Source organism: Temnothorax longispinosus, chromosome 1 (genome assembly GCF_030848805.1).
Source record: "Temnothorax longispinosus isolate EJ_2023e chromosome 1, Tlon_JGU_v1, whole genome shotgun sequence".
Classification (NCBI taxonomy): domain Eukaryota; kingdom Metazoa; phylum Arthropoda; class Insecta; order Hymenoptera; family Formicidae; genus Temnothorax; species Temnothorax longispinosus.
In genome coordinates this window covers 28,916,248-28,936,185 of record NC_092358.1, presented here as the reverse complement: position 1 = coordinate 28,936,185, position 19,938 = coordinate 28,916,248, and the positions used below count along the sequence as shown (strand labels likewise).

The following is a 19,938-nucleotide window of genomic DNA, read 5'->3' as shown; positions in this document are numbered from 1 at the left end:
CGTAGGTATAATAATCGTTATAAAGTATCTTACATTATTTACCTTATTGGATCACTGTAGCAATACAGAGCTAGAAATGTTGACATAATAAACTTTTGCTTTCCGACGTTTCCAACTACTAACGAAAGATTTCATATTGAAAAACATTTTTCTCTCTCTGTTTCTCTCTGTTTCATATTTCTTCTGTATTTATTTTAATACGGATTAAATAACTATTATATTTCTTTAGCTGACAACGGTTTGTATTTAAAAGTAAAAAAATCCACGCGTATATTGAGTAAGAATCGGTCGTAAAGAAGCCAACGCATAAAAAGAATGCCGCGAATGGAAGTCCGGCGTGTGAAACGAGCATTCTTGGTTGCACGTGGTATAGCATTGGAGAACGCGAGAGAAATCGTAGTCAGCGCATATGGATACTTCCGGTCGAGCGATTCTCTTTCAACGAATTCTGTATAATTGCGAGTATCGAGTATAGTGCAAGGTGTCGCGCGAGGCAAGGCATCTTCCGTAGACGCTCTAGCAGGGCATCATCTTAATTGCATTTTAAACGATCGTTTGATATAATCCATCGTCGAAGCCAATTAACGGATTATTACAAACTACAAAGGATTCTAAGCGTAAACGATTAAGTTTTTGTCGACTATACCCTACGAACTATCTATATATTTCGTATCAGAGTTATCAATTATAATTTTTAACTCTAGAAACGCACAAATAAATATATGTATATATGTATATATAAGCTGCTTGTAAAGCAATTTTTTTTCCTCCTCCTCCAATAGAAGGCATGTCACTATCGATCGCGCCATATGTCGCCGTCGTTAACATCTTGGTCCAATTAGTATTAGCGGACTACGGAGCAACTCGCCCATATGTGACATGCAAATAGCCTCGCAAATGGATTACAATCGAGAAAGTTAGAAAAAGAGAAAGAGGGAAGAAGGAGACGAGATTTCGTCAGTCCGTATATAGAAAGCGACGAGAATGGCGTTTGCTCAGGCCTCAGCTGACAATGACTGACAATGCCCAACGAGAGATGAATGGTCACGCTTCCAACTTCCGCTTCTCGTCGTCCTTATTTCGACGACAGACAGACAGACAGGAATTTCGTAGAAAATGGAAATGAGTGGCAATCTTGCCATCAAGCTATTCGATCGACGCGGCCCGTTATGGGGTCAGTTAATTAATTATGACTGATGGGGCTACTGACCGCGCGATCGATCGCACAACGTTTCCCTCTTGTTGTACCGAGGTCCGCGCGTGCCGGACCAGAGCAGAGGCATGATTTCATGGCTTCCGCCGTAATGAAACTGTCTGTTCGTTCACCGCAGTTCCGCCGGCGCGGCCGCGACGCGGTGGCGGTCAACGAGATATCGCGCTACTGCTGCATGTAGCGGACACCGATCTTTCTGTCGTATTTCGCTGGAAACTATACTGTCGAAATAAATTTCTCGCGATATGTCGCTTTGGTTATCTATAGATGACCAGTTTATCTCATTTTCTGTTTGAAAGAAATGTCGAATTGAAATTTTATTTCTCACTAAACCCAAGCGATTTTTGCAGAAATTTAACTTAAAGATATATCGGATATACATATAGGTATATATATTGTTTTGACTGTGAAATGTCATTTCTTTGTCAACGTATTTTGTCGTTCTCTATCGATTTATAATGACATTTAAGCATATTTAAGCATTTCCGCAACAGATCACTTATCAGCCAAGTGATAACGCAATCTGCTGTTATCTATAACCCAACAATATAACAATATCGAGTAATGGATTCAAATCACATGTACACGACATGTGTATATATGTATATAAGTCATCTTTACATCTTATACGATGATAGCATATGACTGTATATTATCTAATAATATATTTAACAATAATAGCCCTATTCACTCCAATGTTTTTTTCCGTCCTTTTAATCCTCGGCTAAAGCTAAAAGTAGTAGCTTTAATTTGCGCTTTGGAACATTAAATTTCGTCAATTCGTTCGTGAGTTATGATGCGAGGATTAGAAACTCGTGGGAACACGAAAGGGCTGGTTGGAGTGAATAGGGATAGCATTGATAGCACATATACAGCGGTTTTCCGTATTTGGACGAAAATTTCTAAATAGTTTATGTAGAAACAACGAACACGCGCAAAGGAATGAAAATCTTTCTCTCAACAACGACCCGACGTCGAAAGCTACCGTTTAATCCTGCCTTAGATCTACCGTTTGAAATCTCAGAAGTATAATAATCTTTCATGGCAGGTGCGGATACGTCCGCTGATAGAGAACGACGAACGATACACTCACAAACGTTCTCAGAAGAATTATATCTCATGGAGTAGAAAACGTGCGGGCGTCTCGGGCATTGGAACGGGCACAAACGGCATGCACAGACCGGCAATTCTAAGGCCCCGGCCGGCTCGGACAATAAGACGAACACACGCGTCCCTTGGCCTTGCTCGCCTGCATCGCATCCTTCGGAAACGATTAACAATGCCGCGATTATAAGCACGCGACGCAAGGACGCGGCCGTGCATGCGTTATCATCTCGCTAGACTTATATTTGCACTCCTCCGATAACGCGTTGCCTAACCGATTCTGCGATAATGATCTCTCTCTATCTCTCCTTTACGATAGTCGCCGACACGAAACGAACGTCCGACTATTCCGAGCGATCGAGAATGGAGCGTGATCACACGCCGCACGTCACTCTGCAGTCGCTCTGCACTCTAATTGAATCGAGTTGAAATAATTGATTCAATTATATTGCGCGACTGTATACCACGTTGAATATTGTTATAAAAGGGAAAAGAAATTGAGAGCTTTATTAGCGCCACAACTCAATAAAAATCAAGCCTCTGGCTCTTTGATAAATTTTCTCCTCCCCATCGCGCTTCTTTAAATAAATATTTATCGATCCCCGCGATGGGACGTCGCAAAAGTAACGTACATGCAAACTAAATGCATCCTAACAGGATATTCCTCTACATATATCGGTCGGTGTACGCAATGTGCACAACCGTAAAATTCCCAGCGCATAATAACAGTTGTAAAAGTGTTCTCAGAAGGTACCGAGGTACCGAGGTTACCAATACGCATACTTTATCGAAGAGAGCTTTAAAACGTCATTACACGCATCAGTGACGATTCTCCTCTCTCTCTCTCTCTTTGTCTCTCTACTTTACACCGTGACGATCGCTCTGATTTCCAGAATAGGAGATAATCCATTAGATAGCTACAATTGAAGAGAATTTTGTCTCATAAATGAAACTATCGGATGCTGTCGTAATCGCTATGAAAATTTAAAGGAACTGCAGCTACAATATTACTGCGAACGTATCCGGATTCTTAGCTGCGTTACCGTAGCAAATATCTGTTCTAACTGACTAATAGATATCGATAACGCAGCTTTTTCTGGAGATATATTCGATATTCGTCAGGCTAACGAATCCATAAGAAACGGTATATACGCTACGCATTAAAAAAATATAGATGTTTAAAAAAATGTGGAACTGTCTCTGTAAAAATAAAGACTTTCCTTGAAATCTGTCCTCGATCCTCTGCAGTACGCGCCCATGCACGTGTCGACGGCATTCAGCCCGAGACGCACTTATACAGTTGACGACGTCCATTGCAATAAGCATGGCGATCGTGTGACGACAGTCGTTCCTTTAACCGTTCGAGCCAAATAGAGATCGCCTACGAAATCGCCTCTCGTCGAGATACCTACTTCGCTCACGAAAGCGAGGGACGGAGCAAGGAAGGAGTGAAAAAGGCGCGAACTAGTTCAACGAACCTGTTAAAGTCTATCGTGAAAAATGTGACTCACCGTGCAAGAGCGAGGCGCGAGGTATAATGCCGCATTATCCTGTTTTGTAAATTTATTAAAAAGCGATCGCAAGGTGTGTATTGTATCGAGGCGACGCAATGCGGTTTTAACGCATGACAGCGCGCGAAACTTATATCTTCAAACCGTACGCACTCCGTGACGAGATTTCTGATGTTGAAAGCATTAAAAATCAATAGAAAATCAACCACAAATTTTCCATCAAAGTTATCTCATTCCGTGGTATAAATTAAGATTATTCAAATATTGAAATATTAAGATTATTCAAATATTCTGGTGATTCGCGCAAAGTGCAGCTTGATGATTTAGATGTAGAAAATCCGGAACTTTGATGATTAACGGATTTCTTGGAAATGATCGCTCACCGATCCGTATGTCAAGTACGTCATCGACGTAACTATTTTCTCTCGAGACCCTCGAGGGCGATTTACGCGACGAATCCTTGCGCGTAATGCACAACAATGGCGTCCAATGTAAAATGAATATATAATTATCGGTTTCCAATTAATTTCAAAGTCGTCTCTAATATCTTTTCCGATTCGCAAGTGATGAAACGCGGCTGTATGCCGGTATAACGCCGCTGCGCTTTGATTAACGAGGACAATCAATCGTCCTTGCTTCAAGACAGTGCAGTTTCCTGCATCACGTTCGACGTTGGGGCATTTTAGTCTTGCTACTGCCTTTGAGCCATGAGAAAATGAATCACTTCCCGTTCACGGATCACGAGACAAAGAAAGGCGGGACGCAAGGAGAACGCGCTCGCGACACGACTCACGAAGATCAAGCCAAGATCACGAATTCTATACGAGCGACCGTTCATCTCTGCTACCGCTTCTTCATTCTTCGCAAGATCGGTCGCTTCGCATGCACGACTCTAACTTTACAATACGGCATATTTTTCCCTATTATCCCGTACGTCCACTTTGTGCAATAAATACAAAGATTTATGTACAATTGAATTAATTATTAAAAAAATTATCTTCTTGTAAAAAGATTTTATTTAATAATAATTTAATATTTAATAAATATATACTTGCGTATCGAAGGTAAGAACTTCGATGGGGAAACAATTCTGACGTCATTCAACTACAAGACACTTCATTATTCACGATCCAAGAGTCAAAGCGACGCGATACAATCTGGGCTGAATTTAAAGTTTACTCCGAGGTCAGATTGAATATGACAGAACATATATATTTATATTCAAGTCCCGATAGCATCTCATAATTTTACAGCGCGATATGAGACATCGCATTGCACCTATATTTTTTCACACCCTTCATTTGAATTTAATTTCTATACTCCTGCATTATATTTAGACATATTATGAATTCTTTTTTATATCGATCCCGTCGCGTAGCCTTATAAATTATAAATAATACACTTGAAACAGCCAAAATTATGCTTTTCAACAATAAAATAGTGCATCAATTTTTGTCACTCATTTAATAGGACAGTAATGCGATCTCTCTTCGAAACTCAACACATTCCATTTATATCCTCGATATTTCAGGCAGATTCCAATTTCATTCAATTATCGAAAACTCGAAAAACTGAGATCAATCCTGACGCCGCTCTCCGCTTGCTTAATTAATTAAACATGTTCAATTACCATGTCGTTGAAATTGAGAGGGAAGATCCACCAAAGTTGTCACCGCAGGTAGTCCACCTAACCTTAACCGCTCCGAATCATATCGCGGACACAAATGACGCACGTGACACACCGAAGATGATCACCGATGACACCGATCGCTCAAGCAGGTCCGCGTTTAAATGACACGCCGCGCCGGGGGCCGGGGCCGAGACCGGGAAGACGCACGCGCGTGTACACACAGACACACACGCTCGATGTCGACGGGTTCGTAGTCCGTCGCGGACTGAACGACGAACGACCACCAGCACCAGCACGAGCACGGTGAGTCACCGCCGTCACCGGTACCGGGCTGGCTTGCACGCTGCCTTTGTGAGAGGCGCGACGGGAGAATTCGGGATTCCGCACGTCTCATGTTATTCTTCTGTCGCATGTACTTATAAGTTTTTTTTTTTAGAACGACTCCACTTTTTGTAAATTTCTTACGTATAACGCCCATAACACACGCGTCTCTCCATCAATCTTCTCTGCCTTTTATTTAGCTCGTGGAGCAGATCAATTTGGCTTCTGAGAGACTCGTGTATCGAAGATTGTTGCTACACGTCGGATGAAGTCGTGAGAGCTGTTAGGGCTCTGTTTACTGTTGTGAGTCCAAGTAAACTCGTCGCGTTTGTTGATTTTGTCATCGAAACGTTAATGTCGCGCGTAGAGGTAATAACAACAGCCGAAAGGGGAAATCGGTATACATCTCGTGAAAGTTGACTCGGTACTTATTGATGTTTGTATACATGTCGCGATAACGAACCGCCGACGGCCGTTCCGTTCCGATGTTTGGTCCTGGCAAAACATCAATACGGCAGGTGGGACTCTCCTTTCACGGACAGGTGTATGCCTACGTATCGCTTTATCCATGAGTTTGCCGAGTTGCGTTAATCCAAGGCCGTTGTTAATTCACTTTCCACGGATGAACTCGTCCCAGTTTCGAGCGCGTCTCTGCGAGACGCAGTCTCCCGATTTCCGATTGCGCGTGTTGCTTTCCGTTAAGATCTTATTATCTTAACGGATATTAATATCTTAAAGGCTCGGTCGTGTTAGCTAGCATTTCGTAAAAATCGTTCGCGATTTTACGCTCCATCGCGAAAATGAAGGATCGGCATCTATGAAGCATACGGAAAAATCAGCGGCAGATCGCGATTCTTAAAACCACGACACGGATGAATCACGCACATCATTATTATTATGTAGTCTCATCCGTGATGCTATATTGACGAAATGATATCTTCGCTTTCAAACTGAATGCGTGACTAAGTAAGGCGGTGTTGCAATTCTTCGTTATCATCTTCACCGATTAGATTACTCCGCTGTCAACGTTGGTATCTCTATTAATATTATGTTACTCGAATTTTTCAATAAGCATACTATTTAAACGTCTATTAGCAAAAAAAGAAATTTAGTGTTAATTTGTGCGGTTTACGATCGTTTTACATCGAAATTTGAATAACCGATCAGAATTATAAAAAAACTTCAAAAGTTATTACTCGAGCAACGTATCTAATTCGTATCTTATCTTTATGCGATAGAATATAGATTCGGGGAACCAAATGTTCAAACGCAGGAATCGCTTCTTCGTCTGTTGGAAAAAAGTGTATAAAACTCTGGATGGTATTTTATGAAATATTTCGTTTCGCGGGTTTGCAATGAAATGTTTTGTTTATTCATGCATGCGATACAAAATTTCAAGGACTAACAGACCAGGAAAAAAAACGCACTCCTCATACGACTACAACTGTTCGCTACACGTTGCAAGCGTACAAAAAGTGTACATACGAATGGAGATTGTAGAAAGATTATCATCGGTATTTCGTTTTGATTAGCGCAGAGCTCCGCTTCTCCGTCGTCGCGTCGGCCGTTTTTAATTAACCGTGCACTTACACCCAACTTACATCCACCGTCACATTTGTACACAACGTAGTATTTAGCCCTCTGTTAAATTATTCCTGCAGTCGCGTCCGTAAAAAGGTTCGGTTGAAATTCACTTACGTAGCAGCTACAGCGAATAACGTACTCTTACCCGTTAGTCATCAAATAAATATCTAACAACGTAATCCCGAGAACCTCGACAACTCGACTATTAAAAGTAACGCAGTAGGCTAGATGTACATTTACATGAAGATCCGCACAGTTCGGCAGCGATATCAAGTACGTACATTAACACGTGACGTATAGCCATGTTCAGCATCAAGTACGCGCACCGCGTGCGCGCCAGAAAAGTGTTACGACGTTTAACGGCTTACAATTAATGAGAAAACGCACGACGTCGTGTACGCATTGTACGCACGCCTGATTGAAGCGTACTGTCGGTTGCAGTTTCATACAAGCACATCGCGTTACAATCAATTTACAATAAGGACGAAACGCGGCTTGCAATTTGCAATAATGTCAACTGATGATACAAAAATCTTATCGATAATACGAATATCATAAAAGGGAGATATTTTTACTTTAAATTTTTTTCACGTCTGCGCAACTACATCGTACAACGTTTTCAAAATATCGTACTCGTACACTAAAAATTCAACGTAAGAGACCGTCTACGATCTATTAGCTATTTCGATATTGATTAAATCTCACTCCCCAAATTCCCAAATTAAAGCGTACTAAATTACCGTTGTTAATTAATAACGTTTGATACCAACGTCGTCATCAATAATTATGTCATCAACTAGGTCTAAATTTTTGAAAACAAATGTTACTTCTATCTTTTGGACACATCCTGTATATTGCCTGCCTTCAATCGTTGCGCAAAGATCATATAATCCGCTAACGTTTAACAGTTTTAACATTATATAGTGAACCTTTCTCCTTAATATATACAGCTGCGCATCGTCTATGATAACTTAATTTTACCGGGGAAGTTCTGTAAAGTGTATCGCGCAGAGGCTATGCCACGTTCCGACGATCTTCAACTCTCAATATTATTCCATTCCATCCCTTACGTTAAACAATCTGCTCTTCGGACTTTAGACCGAGTGTCTAATTAAAAATTTTGCTCTCCGAACCGGGATTTTTAACAATCAACACTCGCGATTATTGCAAGCAAAAATCCCAATCCTATTATTATACGCTTCTTGGAGAGTATTTGAAATAGAAAGTAGTTCTCTCAAGCGCAAACTCTTGAGTATCATATAATCCTAAATTCGACATTAGTTCAGTTATATGAACTTTGCTGATAGGAGAGCAACCCTCGGAGAGTATAACAAATTGAACGTGGCATCGCAAAAAATTCTTTTTCTTATTTAATGTCCATCGGATAATTTTGCTCTCAAAGATTACTCTTATAGAGTGTAGAATCATCCAGATTTGGATCAGTATTCGAGATTTCTCGTAGAGTGGAATCATTCAGATTTGGATTAATAAGTAGCATATCAATTTTCCGCGTTTCAATCCAAACTTTTATCGTTTCCGTTAAAATTTTCTCGTCTCTTTTTTACATCGACTGGCCCAGCGAGAGCGGGTACCCTTAATTAATAACTAGAATTACATTTATATTGCAATTGACATCCGTTTATTTATACAATTAGCTTGATGCTCGCGGCGTTCTCCTGCATGGATTAATCTTCGTCTTACATTATCTACGTATCTAATTTAAGCGAATTAAATTTTGATTTAAGCTATAATCTCATCCCAGCCGGCTTATTAATAAGCTGCGGAAGTTCGTGAGATTCTGTGCTGGTCCGAAACATGCGTTTCCCTGACAACGCTAATAATAGACTAGAAAGGAGATTCTGTTTATCGCCCACCTGGGAAAGGCCGAAATCTCGCGAACCCCCGTTGCTTTATTAACAACGATATGTCGCGTCTCGCACAGTTACCACTCTAATTTTCTAGAGCCGTCTGTACTCTCGACAACGCTTCTCTTTTCATCAACGTCGGAAACACCTTAGAACACCGATCTCAAGAATTTCACGAATCTATGTCGACGATCCGAGATATGAACAGGTCTCACGGACAGGAGAGCGCCGCCAAAAGCCTCGACGCGAAGATCGGCATGAGATTCATCGTTCATTAATTTACTTAATTTCTGTTTCACCTTTTTCCTCGCGCCACTCCATTTTCGTTCAGCTTAGGGCGGATTTCGAGCGAATCGAATGACACGAAAGGGTGTAAGACAGCGTAGGCACTTTTAGGAAAAATGGCTGACAGTGAGGTTGCGTGTCCACTCGAGAGTTAAAAGCCCTTCTTCTCGAGAACAAATGTCAACTGTACAACTTTATGATTAACGGAGAGTCGGGAGAGTCACCGACTATTTTCTTCAGAAATTTTTGCTATCGACGGTAAAAGTTTGCCACTTTCGGTAATAAAACGCTGGAGCGGACATTCAGTCTAAGGTGTAAGATAAATCAGAACCTGCCTGTAATCAATATGTAATCATTATATAATTATATGTATTTTAATATACATACATATCAATCATATAATTACGTTAAATCTTGGGAAATCGCATTTTACAATTTCGCAAAAAGAAATAAGAGTTTTTTTTTTAAATAACGCGTATGCGTCTATAATTGTTAAATCTGTTTCAATTTTGTTTCACTCCTTTTCGATTTAATTGCACATATACGTAAAACGTGAGAATTAAGAGGTACATTCTCTCAAAATTTCATGTAATTTTATCAAACGCGACATATATCTGCGAAGGCAGGTCCTGACAGATCTTACTTTCATAAGAGAGACATGTCCTTAAGATCTATATCAAGAATTTACACGCTGCGATGAAAGATGTTATACTCTCGCGATAGAATAAGATGACAATAAGACAAAGTGATCACGCACATCAAGCGCACCTATGCCCCCGTACATCCGAGTAAGAACGCAAAGAAACCGACAGCGGAATCTCGTCAATTTAACGCTGCCACGCAATATCCTTCACCATTTCCGTACTAGAGCTGCACGTATATAGTCTACAATTATCTACGAAACAATTGCTTTTCGTTGACGATTTAAAATAATCTAAAGTCTCTATAAGTAGCGTCGCCTTGTCAGTGACTTGTATATAATATATTACATATTCGCTTTTTTTTGTGTGTGTAGGTGTGTGTATGTATGCTCTTTATTTCGTCTCTTCACAATGTCAAAATATTTTTACTTTGTCTATTATACCGCGCGCACATTGCGGTTTGGGCGTCTTTTCGTGTTATCCGCGACTCACGGGGAAAGTTTCACGAAAATCCGGAGAAAGAGCACTCCTGTCCTCGTTCTTTTCATGGTAACACGATAGGCCATTCGATAACCAACATTGCACTATGTATGTATACGTAATGTCCGTCCGAGTGCAGGTATAGATCAAACAAAATCGAGCTTTTCTTACAGCCAAAATCTGTTTTCTTTTTTTCTTTCAAATAATATGAATAAAATATTGTAATACAATCAACACGAGATACACCTACCCAATTTCATGAAATATATAATTTAATGTAACCAGTTTTAAAAAATCGAGTCAATGCCATTTTTAAGATGAATAATTCATTTAATGATTAAAAGATTTTTCCTTGCTCATTGCAACTGTGCACAGAAATATTAAAATTTACTTTTCAATAAATCAGTTATTAATATTGTTCATTAAACAAGTATATTCTATTATATTGGCGATATATATTTCCACAAAAGAATATTAATTCATAAGGAAAACTGGCGGAACTTAATATCTGCAAGATAAATACGTCGGTTTTGTGGATCCGTATTCTGCCAAAATAGCAGACGAGTCAGCAGTGAAATAACTAATGAGTAGTAATGAGAAATCCGGGAAACTTAGTGAAATACGCGTAGTCATAAAAAGCGTTTTTCATAAAAACAATAAGCAATTTAAGAACATTACAGATAAAATATAACGCATAAACACAATTTTATACATACATTCTGCTCACATCCCGATTAAATACAACCTTTGTACAGTTTTCTCTTTTATATAGAATTCTGACTTCCCGTCGGTCGAATTAAAACGCGTACGCGCGTTCCCCTCGCGCGTAAGTTTGCGCGAGATTCCGACCTCGGTTAATCCCTTCAACGCGATGCTTCTCATCTCTCCTCTTCCGGCCTTCCTTTCTTCTGCTTCCGGTAGCACTCGGTCTTCTGGTCTTCTCGGTCCGAAGCACTCACTCTCGTGCAACCAAGCTGTGATGCGACGCGACGGTGCGCAACGGGGGGGAAAGAAGGCAGGAGGCGGGAGCAATAGGGATAAGAGGCGCACGTTCTTTTCTCCGCGACTTGTGAGCCGTGATTTCTTTCAGTCACGAGTCCATCCTGGCAACTTGGCACTGAAGGGAGAGCGAGCTACGCGATGACGTAGGACGATCTCGGCCCGGTCTTGTCACATCAAAATAGGCCGAGCTTGGTCCGCAGGAACTCCTTGATCGGAACGTAATATTGGCTCCTTAAGGCCACCATTTCCGGTGTTTTGCGCAGGCTGTTGAACAGCGTTGTGTCCGTCTCGAACACCAATACCGTCACAATGAACAGCACCGTGATCGTCAGCATAAACGCTGGAATGAAGATCCTGACCACGTGCAGACTCCTGTGTCTGAGCTTGCCGCTCGCCGCACGCCGGGCGCCCTGATGGTGCTGCTGCTGCTGGAGGCTGAGCTTGGAATTTTGCAACTTCTGCATCTTCGGTACCGGTGTGACCGAACGACTGTGCGGCTTGCCGGATGCGTCCAACAGCTGACTCTCCGACGAGGAGTGGTCGAAGGAGTCCCTGAAGTAGTAATCGTTCGCCTCGCCCTCGTGCTGACCGACTGAAACAGAAAGGACGCGATCGATGCTATTGATTCAGGCTGCGTTAGCGAGCGACTCGTAAGGAACGAAGACGTTACAAGTGCGGAGACTTTCTGACGATCTCGCTCCGAAGTTTGAGGATCGCATTCGTAGAGCGTAGAGCTAGCAGGGTCTATTTACGATATTACGAACTCAACTGATTTGAAATAATTCTTTTTATTTATGATAACTCATTTCCATTGCATATTCGAGCCAATATATCATTTCTTTGCTTTTAACTCTCAAAAATAAAAAACAAAAAGCATGGAGGAACGTGTGAAAAACACGAAAGAGGCGCAAATAAAATAGCAGTTATTTTATGTTAAACTAATCCAATTTTATACAGATAGTAAGATATATATTTATATCATGCGCCCCTTATATATCGCAATGCGGAATTGAGTTCAGAAGAGACAAGAATAAAATAACTCCCTTAGATATCTTCTTGAACGTGCAAACCAGCAAAAATGTCTCCAACAAATCACATTATTATCGAGATGGAATAATTTCTGTATCTATAAAATATTATTTCCGTAATTCGTTATTACAATTTACTCAGCTAATTGATCCTTTATTCGAGAGATACGTGTTATCATTTTGACGATAAAATATTAGAAAGTTGTGTTAGAAGAATTTGAAAAGAAATGTTAGAAAAAGTTCACGTCTAATTTCATTCAAATTATGATATCGTTGAAAAAATAATACAAAAGGTTTCATAACGATGGCTTATTTGGGCAAAAATTAGATCAACGTAGATAATAGATCATCGATCTCCACGAATCTACGATCCTATACGGAGGAGATCGACAGATGAATTCACGTATACGCGTGCACTTTCGCAATCGTAATTGCGATCGTTATTTTACCGATTTAACTACTATCGTACTTGGGGCTTGGTGCTATGTGACGGGAATCTTTCAGTGACTCATAAATATTCGAAACTCCTGAAAAGCAGCCCCGTCCAACGGCCAATTGGCAAGCACGGTGTCGAAGTGTCTCGCAAAACATTTCGCGAATCCACCGGGGGTAACGTGTCGGATGTGTCGATTTATATATACGTTAACGCTGTTAACAGGCGCAAGCCCATGCAGACCGCAATAGTCGAAGCGTAACATAAAGGAAGAGGCAGGGTAACAAAGCAGAGTCCAACTCCAACGACAACGACAACGACGTACACGCGGAAGTATGGGAGAGGGCGAGGTAATACGCGACTAACGGAAGAAGAGACAGAGGGTGACGGGCTGGGAAGGAGAGGAGAAGGAAACGGGAGGTCTCTGACATTTCAACGTCCTAGAGGGGTGGGGGGTCTTCGCGCTTACCTGCTGCCTCCCGTCGTCCCGAGACTCCCGAGTGATCGAATCCATTCGACAGTCCGGGCCTCTCGGCCAGATTCGCGCAACCGTTGGCGGTCTTCGTCGTCGTCGATCCGCGGCCTACCTCGCCGTCGATCTCGCTTACCTCTACCCGCGTTTTATCGCCGTGCTCGTCGTGCGCGTAGTGCACGCTTTTGACAGGGATGCGTCCGTTGGCACTCGCCGGCGCCTTCGAGCTCTTGATTATCAGGGCGGTCGACCGCACCACCGTCGGGCATCGCTCGTTAGTCAGGGCGTTAATGCGCTGCCGCACGACGTGCTTGACGTCGTGGCCCGCCAGCTCCTCCGAGCCTATCACTATTTTCTGACTGTACAACGGTTGCGGTCGGTTCAGCGTGCTCTTGGGAAATTTCAGTTTGGCTTTCGCACGGTTTGTGGTGATGGTGTTGGAGGTGGTGATGGTGGTAGTGGTGGTGGTGATGGTAGTAGTAGACGTGTGGGTGGCACTCGCATGCGTATCATTTTCGTCTACGGCTAAAAGAACAGAAAGAAAAGGAGAAAACAAATCAACCGAAGGTTCTAAGAAGCCAAAGAAGCGACGGCGACGGCGGCGGCAACGGCGGCGGCGGCGGCGGCGACGGCGACGGCAGCGACGGCGCAACGAACGTCATCGATGCACGAAAGCCCGAACGACGTTTACTCTTCGATATTTAGCGAGCAATGCGAGCGGGCGGCGATTCAATTTACTACAATTTTATGCTTGTTAGAGTTCATTCCTTTATAAAAAAAAGAATAATGTACGAATGTATTAATTTTCGATTTTTTTCAGGTCAGCTTTCGTTTTTCTCAGGTATAAGAGTAGTTAATTTCGAGTCGATAGAGATCGTATCGAAAGATTACCTCGCTTTCTAAGAAAAGCAAAATTCCACGTGTTATTCCGTATTATACGCTTAATCATGCATTAGTTTCTATCGAAGACACTAAACATTTTCTTACTGAAGTACCTTAACAACTATTGATTCGATCGTTGATATATCTGACTAAGAATACGTTTCTCCTTTATAGAATTGGAATACAAGCTTTCATCGGGTTAGTTAGTTAATATATCGCTGTTTTCATTGTCGTGTACACATGCGTCGCGGCGATGGACTCGAATGGGCCAAGAAGCTGAACGAGATTAGGGAATCCAATGTTACGAACAGGGAAAAGAGAGAAAAAGAGAAAGAGATAGATAGAGAAAAAGGAAAGAGAGAGAGAGAGAGAGAGAAGGAGAGAGAAAGAGAAAGAGAGAAAAAGTGGCAGTTATCACGGCCGTTAACTAACCGTTGTTTCTCCTGGTGTGAATCTCTTGGTCCTCGGATACGGTCTCCAGAAGGGGCAAGGTATTGTCTGGACAATAGGGCGAGCTGAGGGGAACCCCCGCACCGCCCTCCAGCATCCCGCTGCCGTCCAGGCCCGCGCTGTGACAGCTACGTGGTAAACTGGAATATCCTGTGAAATGTGAGGAAAAGAAAGCTATTGCACAGTTCATGCATTAAGATCGCATTTCAATTACCTTACAATGCCTCTCAATTTTATGACAAATCGAAATCGCGCTGCTACGTAAAATTGCGGTAATTAATCCTCGGCGAAATCCTAAATCTGACTGAATTTCTACCATTCTACAGAAGAATGCATCCGTTAACACGGACTACCAGAAAAAACGACACACCGTATGCAAATTACATAGCGGTAAAAAAAAAAGAATTACTCACGTATTTCGACGAGATCCTGGCTCGGCGTGCTGGGGGTTGCCGGTACGCTGCTGGCCTTTCTTCTCAAACACGTTGTTTGGCAGCGTTGTATCGGCGGCTCCTCTTTCCGGAGTGGTCCTGCCTCCTCCAGAACTTCCCTTTCCGTTCTTCCGGTATATTTAAACTTGTATCCCCACGAAAAGATGGAGCCGCCACTCACCACCGGCGCGTCCGACGCCCTCGGCAAGCTGCGCACAGTCGTTAAAAATTACTCGTGATGCTAAATACCCGTGTGCTTTACGCTTTGCTGTTGCACAATTGGCAACTAACAATTATATATATATTCGCAGCGAACTACCATCGTGACAAAACGCTTATGAACGCGTTATTTCTAGACTTAAAAAAAAATCGTCAAAAATGATTAATCCACTGGTTCGGACCGTCGAACACAGTGGCACTGCGCAGACAGGCGCCGCGAAAAGATCGCAAGTATCGAAAATAGGCTTTCACCCGTGCAGAATCCAACTAAGCACAGAAGAGAGGATTTATGCTCGCATAAATTTACCGAGCGGAACTAACTCGGGACTGTGCTGGTCCCACGATCGAAATCGTCGCGTTCGCCGTTGCGGCTAACGTTAACTCCCCGAATTTCGGGGTGACCCACAGGAATTCGCGTCCCTCTGGTTAATACCTCTACCTAGTTGATTAGATTGTCTCCCCTAACTGTTTTTCGCGTTTGATTCCAGGCGCGGCAGTTTTAGTGGATATAAGAATATTTTTTACTCTTGTAAATTGTTATAGTTCTCTGTATAATGTATCGTCAACATATCTTTCTCAGAAAAAGTTGACATTTAAAGCTGAAGCAATACAGGTTGAATTTCTGTCGCATATTCTATCTCGCGGTGGTTATTAACGTATTTTAATTATTTGGATGGCGGCCAAATTACCGCGACAAAACAACCATCATTCACCATGAGCGATTTTATCATTTCTAATGCACACTCGAGACACTCCGATATGTATATCTTCATCACGAATAAATATGACCAATGTCAAGATTGCGTGCATCCTTCCAGTAACCCTTTGATTCTTCCGTTTATTATTGTAATCACGAAATCTTCATTTTGAAGATTTTAGTACTTCCTCATAGAGAGCTTTATACTAGGTAGATTTAACAATCTTATTTTTGCAAAAAAAAAAATTTTGAGGAGTGAAATCGACTCTTTACTATGAGAAATACAAATTTAATTGATTTAGCAAATTCAATGGCAACGGCGCGAATGCTGGAGCTTAATTCCAGATCGCATTGTCGTTGACGATACGTTTGTTCGAAAATGGTGCCACGTTATGTTTATGCGTTATAAAATTAATTGAAACGTACATGGGATGATATTTAATTACCTAATATTCGTAAAATTGCGATAATCCGCTACTGCAAATGTACCGTACCCGAATTGAGACGATACGTTCGTCGCCGAAACGATATTCTAATATACAAGTATAAGCATTCGTTCGGGGCATCCATCAATGCGCTCGCGGTAGAAACAGTAAATTTGGCCGCGCGATGGTAACGATAAACCGTGCATGTAAATGCCAGCGATATTTCTGGGGATCAAATGCATCTTTTACAGCAGCGCCGGAGCTACTTTTACGGCCTTCGTTCAATTACTTATCTCGGAAATTTCGGAGAAGCACCGCACGTAGAGCGAGGCCAAAATGCGAAAAGGCCGGAAGACATTTTGGAAACTTCGCTTAAGCTTCAATCTAGTATTGAAAACTATAAAAGATCTGCGAGTGATCGGTCGTTATTAATCGAGGAGAAAGATAACAGTTCTGTTTCAGTCAAATAATCTGTTATATGCAGCATCGTACTAAGAACCCTCGAAAAGTCAGAAATAAAATTATAAAATGAGAAACATCTCTTTTTTTTTAATTTAAAATACAAGTTTTCCTTTGCGCGCGTTTGAGTCGTTAATATACAGGAATTTGCGTAGTGGAACATGGTGAGAACACGTGAATGGATAAAAGCTTCTTCATAAACAGCGGAAATGCCATGCGATGTAAAACACGGTAAATCTCATACGTGCTTAAAAGCTAAAGGGGAAACACGAATAAAGGGGTACTCACGTAAAAAACAGCATCTGCTCGATAGCGCATCTCCACACGTGACGACAGTTCGTTGCCGTGGGACATTTGAACCCGACGAGATGCTTTTTCTGAAAATTGCAAATGCGAAGACGCTCGAGAAATATCCTATCTTGACGTTATATTGTATGTATCATGCGAGGAAATATCCGCATGTTTGCAAAATAAATCCGACGAAGATCATCTTTGCTCTTTGGGCAAAATAAATAAGTTAAAAAAGAACGAGCAGATAAACTTTAACACTGAAACTTGTTCCAATAATCGATGATGATATTCTTTAACGACCATGCACAATGACAATCACTTGTTTGAGATTATTGCAATGTCACGTCGCGTTTGTACGATCGCAAAATGGAACGAAACGCGTGTGAATATTATCAGCTCGGAGAACACGATTCGCTACGTTTCGTGGCCGGAATTTCCAATTTGAAAATGAGACGGATATCCTGTAAAAATGTACAGTTTCAAAGTGACAAAGACGCACGGCAGTATTGTTCGTGGTTTTATGAGTAATGAAAAATAGTGCGAAGGCAAGAGGGTTCGTGAGATAAGAAAGATTTATTATTCGTAAGGCAACGTAAGTACGAGATACGTATCTCCTAAAGGCATCTATATTATAATTCCATATTTTGATATGGAGCCTAACCGGATCATATAAACATGTACAGAAATCGTTCCAAGCTATTTGATTTTTTGTTCGACATGTGATGTTTCTTCTGATTTTTCTACATTGATCTCGTAATAATTAAATTTTATATGCGATTAAAATCGCTCTCTGACTCACCTTCGTCCTAACGTCCTGCGCGAGTCCAGCAGGGAGAGAAATAATAGAATTACTTAATTTACAATCACGTAGTATCTGACGTCACATGCACATACCGCACGCGCATACGCTGCACGCGAGCGAGTCATGCACGAACGAGAGCGCGCATTTTCACGTGCGATTATCGTAACATAGTAGTATACAGCGTTTGCAATTAGAAACTGTCGAGATAAAACAAGTTCTTTTCAAGGGTTTGAAGGTCTAGATTTCCTGAAAGGAACTTGTGTAACGTGATACAAGAAACGTGGTTAAATAATTTCGACGAAGATCTTTTAATGGACAAGGGTTTTTGTTATCGTCGTGCGTTTAACATTCAGAACTGAACGAGCAACATTACAAACTTTACAACGAAGCAACGGTTTTCAGTTTTAAGAGCCTTCGTTTCCGTTTGATTTCATGCAATGCATTGCGTACACGATACATTTAAGCTAATTAAAGCCACGTCTTACTAGATGTTATTCCCACGTTTTTATTCTCCGTATAATATATTTAATGCACCTTAATTTTAGCAATTAAATCATAATGTTACGAGATTCTTTTATATAACGTAGTATGCGTGAAAACTTCTCTGGAAAATTTTTTAATTATCATTAGATGAGGAATATTGCGTCGTGTCTATCACCGTTTTCGTTCGATAGATCATGATATCTAATATATATAGCAACAAATACGCTTACCTCGTTTATCGTCACATGCACGATAAACATCTTCCCTTCGAAATTGATCTTCTGAACTTCCGACCAGCGGAAATGCTGTATCTTCTTTGAGTCTTGGAATGTCAGGATCCCACAGTGGTTGATGCCCAGATGAAGCTGCGTGCCCTTGTCGGGATCCTGTAAATGTAACGCGAAACGTATTTATCAGAAAATAGAATCGCAACGTGGCCGGAAACACAATTCAAACGTTCGTGTGGATAATGTAAAAGAAAATTTAAGAAATTTCCATTTAGTTAATGTATTCGCTATTTCGAGGGACTATCCTGAAATCGAATCGCAATTTTATCTCTCTTAATTTACATCAAAAATTGTTAAATTTTGATCAACAACGTAGGAAAAACAGTTTACATTACTATATTACTATATTACTATATTACTGCCCTAGATGCAACTAATTACGTGGAAAAGTTATTTTATTAAAATTATCTGCAATTGTTATGTTTATATTTGTAACTTGTTACACACTCTCTGATCCATTTTTTCTACAAGTCTTTTCTTTCCACAATTTATTCAATGCATTGTTATTGTCGACCACTATCGATAAGTGTACATCGTACATCGCGACGGTCAATGAGACGTTCGGCGTGTGAAACAGATACTTTACAGGCGAATGTGGTACTTTTCTCGAGTAAGTGAGAACATCGAACATCTCGTAGTCAACGAGATGCCGTGCCATAAAAATGGCTTTTTCCCTTAAACGGAAGACGGTCGCAACAGTGGATCGCGATTATTTCTTCAGCAAAAATGTCGCCGTGCAGCCAGGAAGTGGAAAACCAATAAACGACAGGTGCTACTACATCATCACGCACTCGTCTCTCATGAGGAGAGTGCAATGAATGCATCGTGACGAATAATAGCGGGTTGTTTTTCCTCGCAAGTGATACGAACGCGAGATTGTTAGTTCGCCGAGTCGCTTATACATATATCGTAGTTTATTTGTCAGCGAGAGTGTTCCGACAAA

The 19,938-nt window shown here is 41.3% G+C and overlaps 2 protein-coding genes across 3 annotated transcripts in view; both read right to left on the bottom strand.

Annotated features, from left to right (window-relative positions):
- LOC139824045 (unconventional myosin-Ie) overlaps nucleotides 1-5,826 on the bottom strand; it is a 29,924-nt gene extending 24,098 nt beyond the window's left edge. The window contains exon 1 of the mRNA XM_071796534.1: nucleotides 5,459-5,826. Within this exon, the coding sequence (XP_071652635.1) occupies nucleotides 5,459-5,461 (3 nt within the window). The 5' untranslated portion in view covers nucleotides 5,462-5,826. The remainder of the gene's footprint in view (nucleotides 1-5,458) is intronic.
- Nucleotides 5,827-9,288: 3,462 nt separating this feature from the next.
- Nucleotides 9,289-19,938, bottom strand: part of Frmd5 (FERM domain containing) — a 28,398-nt gene continuing 17,748 nt past the window's right edge. Inside the window, exons 6-12 of one of the 2 annotated variants that reach the window (XM_071796595.1) lie at nucleotides 18,939-19,094; nucleotides 18,223-18,237; nucleotides 17,421-17,509; nucleotides 15,315-15,541; nucleotides 14,884-15,051; nucleotides 13,567-14,094; nucleotides 9,289-12,228 (exon numbers count right to left, since the gene is read on the bottom strand). In XM_071796595.1, coding sequence (XP_071652696.1) covers nucleotides 11,810-12,228; nucleotides 13,567-14,094; nucleotides 14,884-15,051; nucleotides 15,315-15,541; nucleotides 17,421-17,509; nucleotides 18,223-18,237; nucleotides 18,939-19,094 — 1,602 coding nt within the window. In that variant the 3' untranslated portion in view covers nucleotides 9,289-11,809. The remainder of the gene's footprint in view (nucleotides 12,229-13,566; nucleotides 14,095-14,883; nucleotides 15,052-15,314; nucleotides 15,542-17,420; nucleotides 17,510-18,222; nucleotides 18,238-18,938; nucleotides 19,095-19,938) is intronic. The other variant, XM_071796600.1, reaches the window with a different exon arrangement.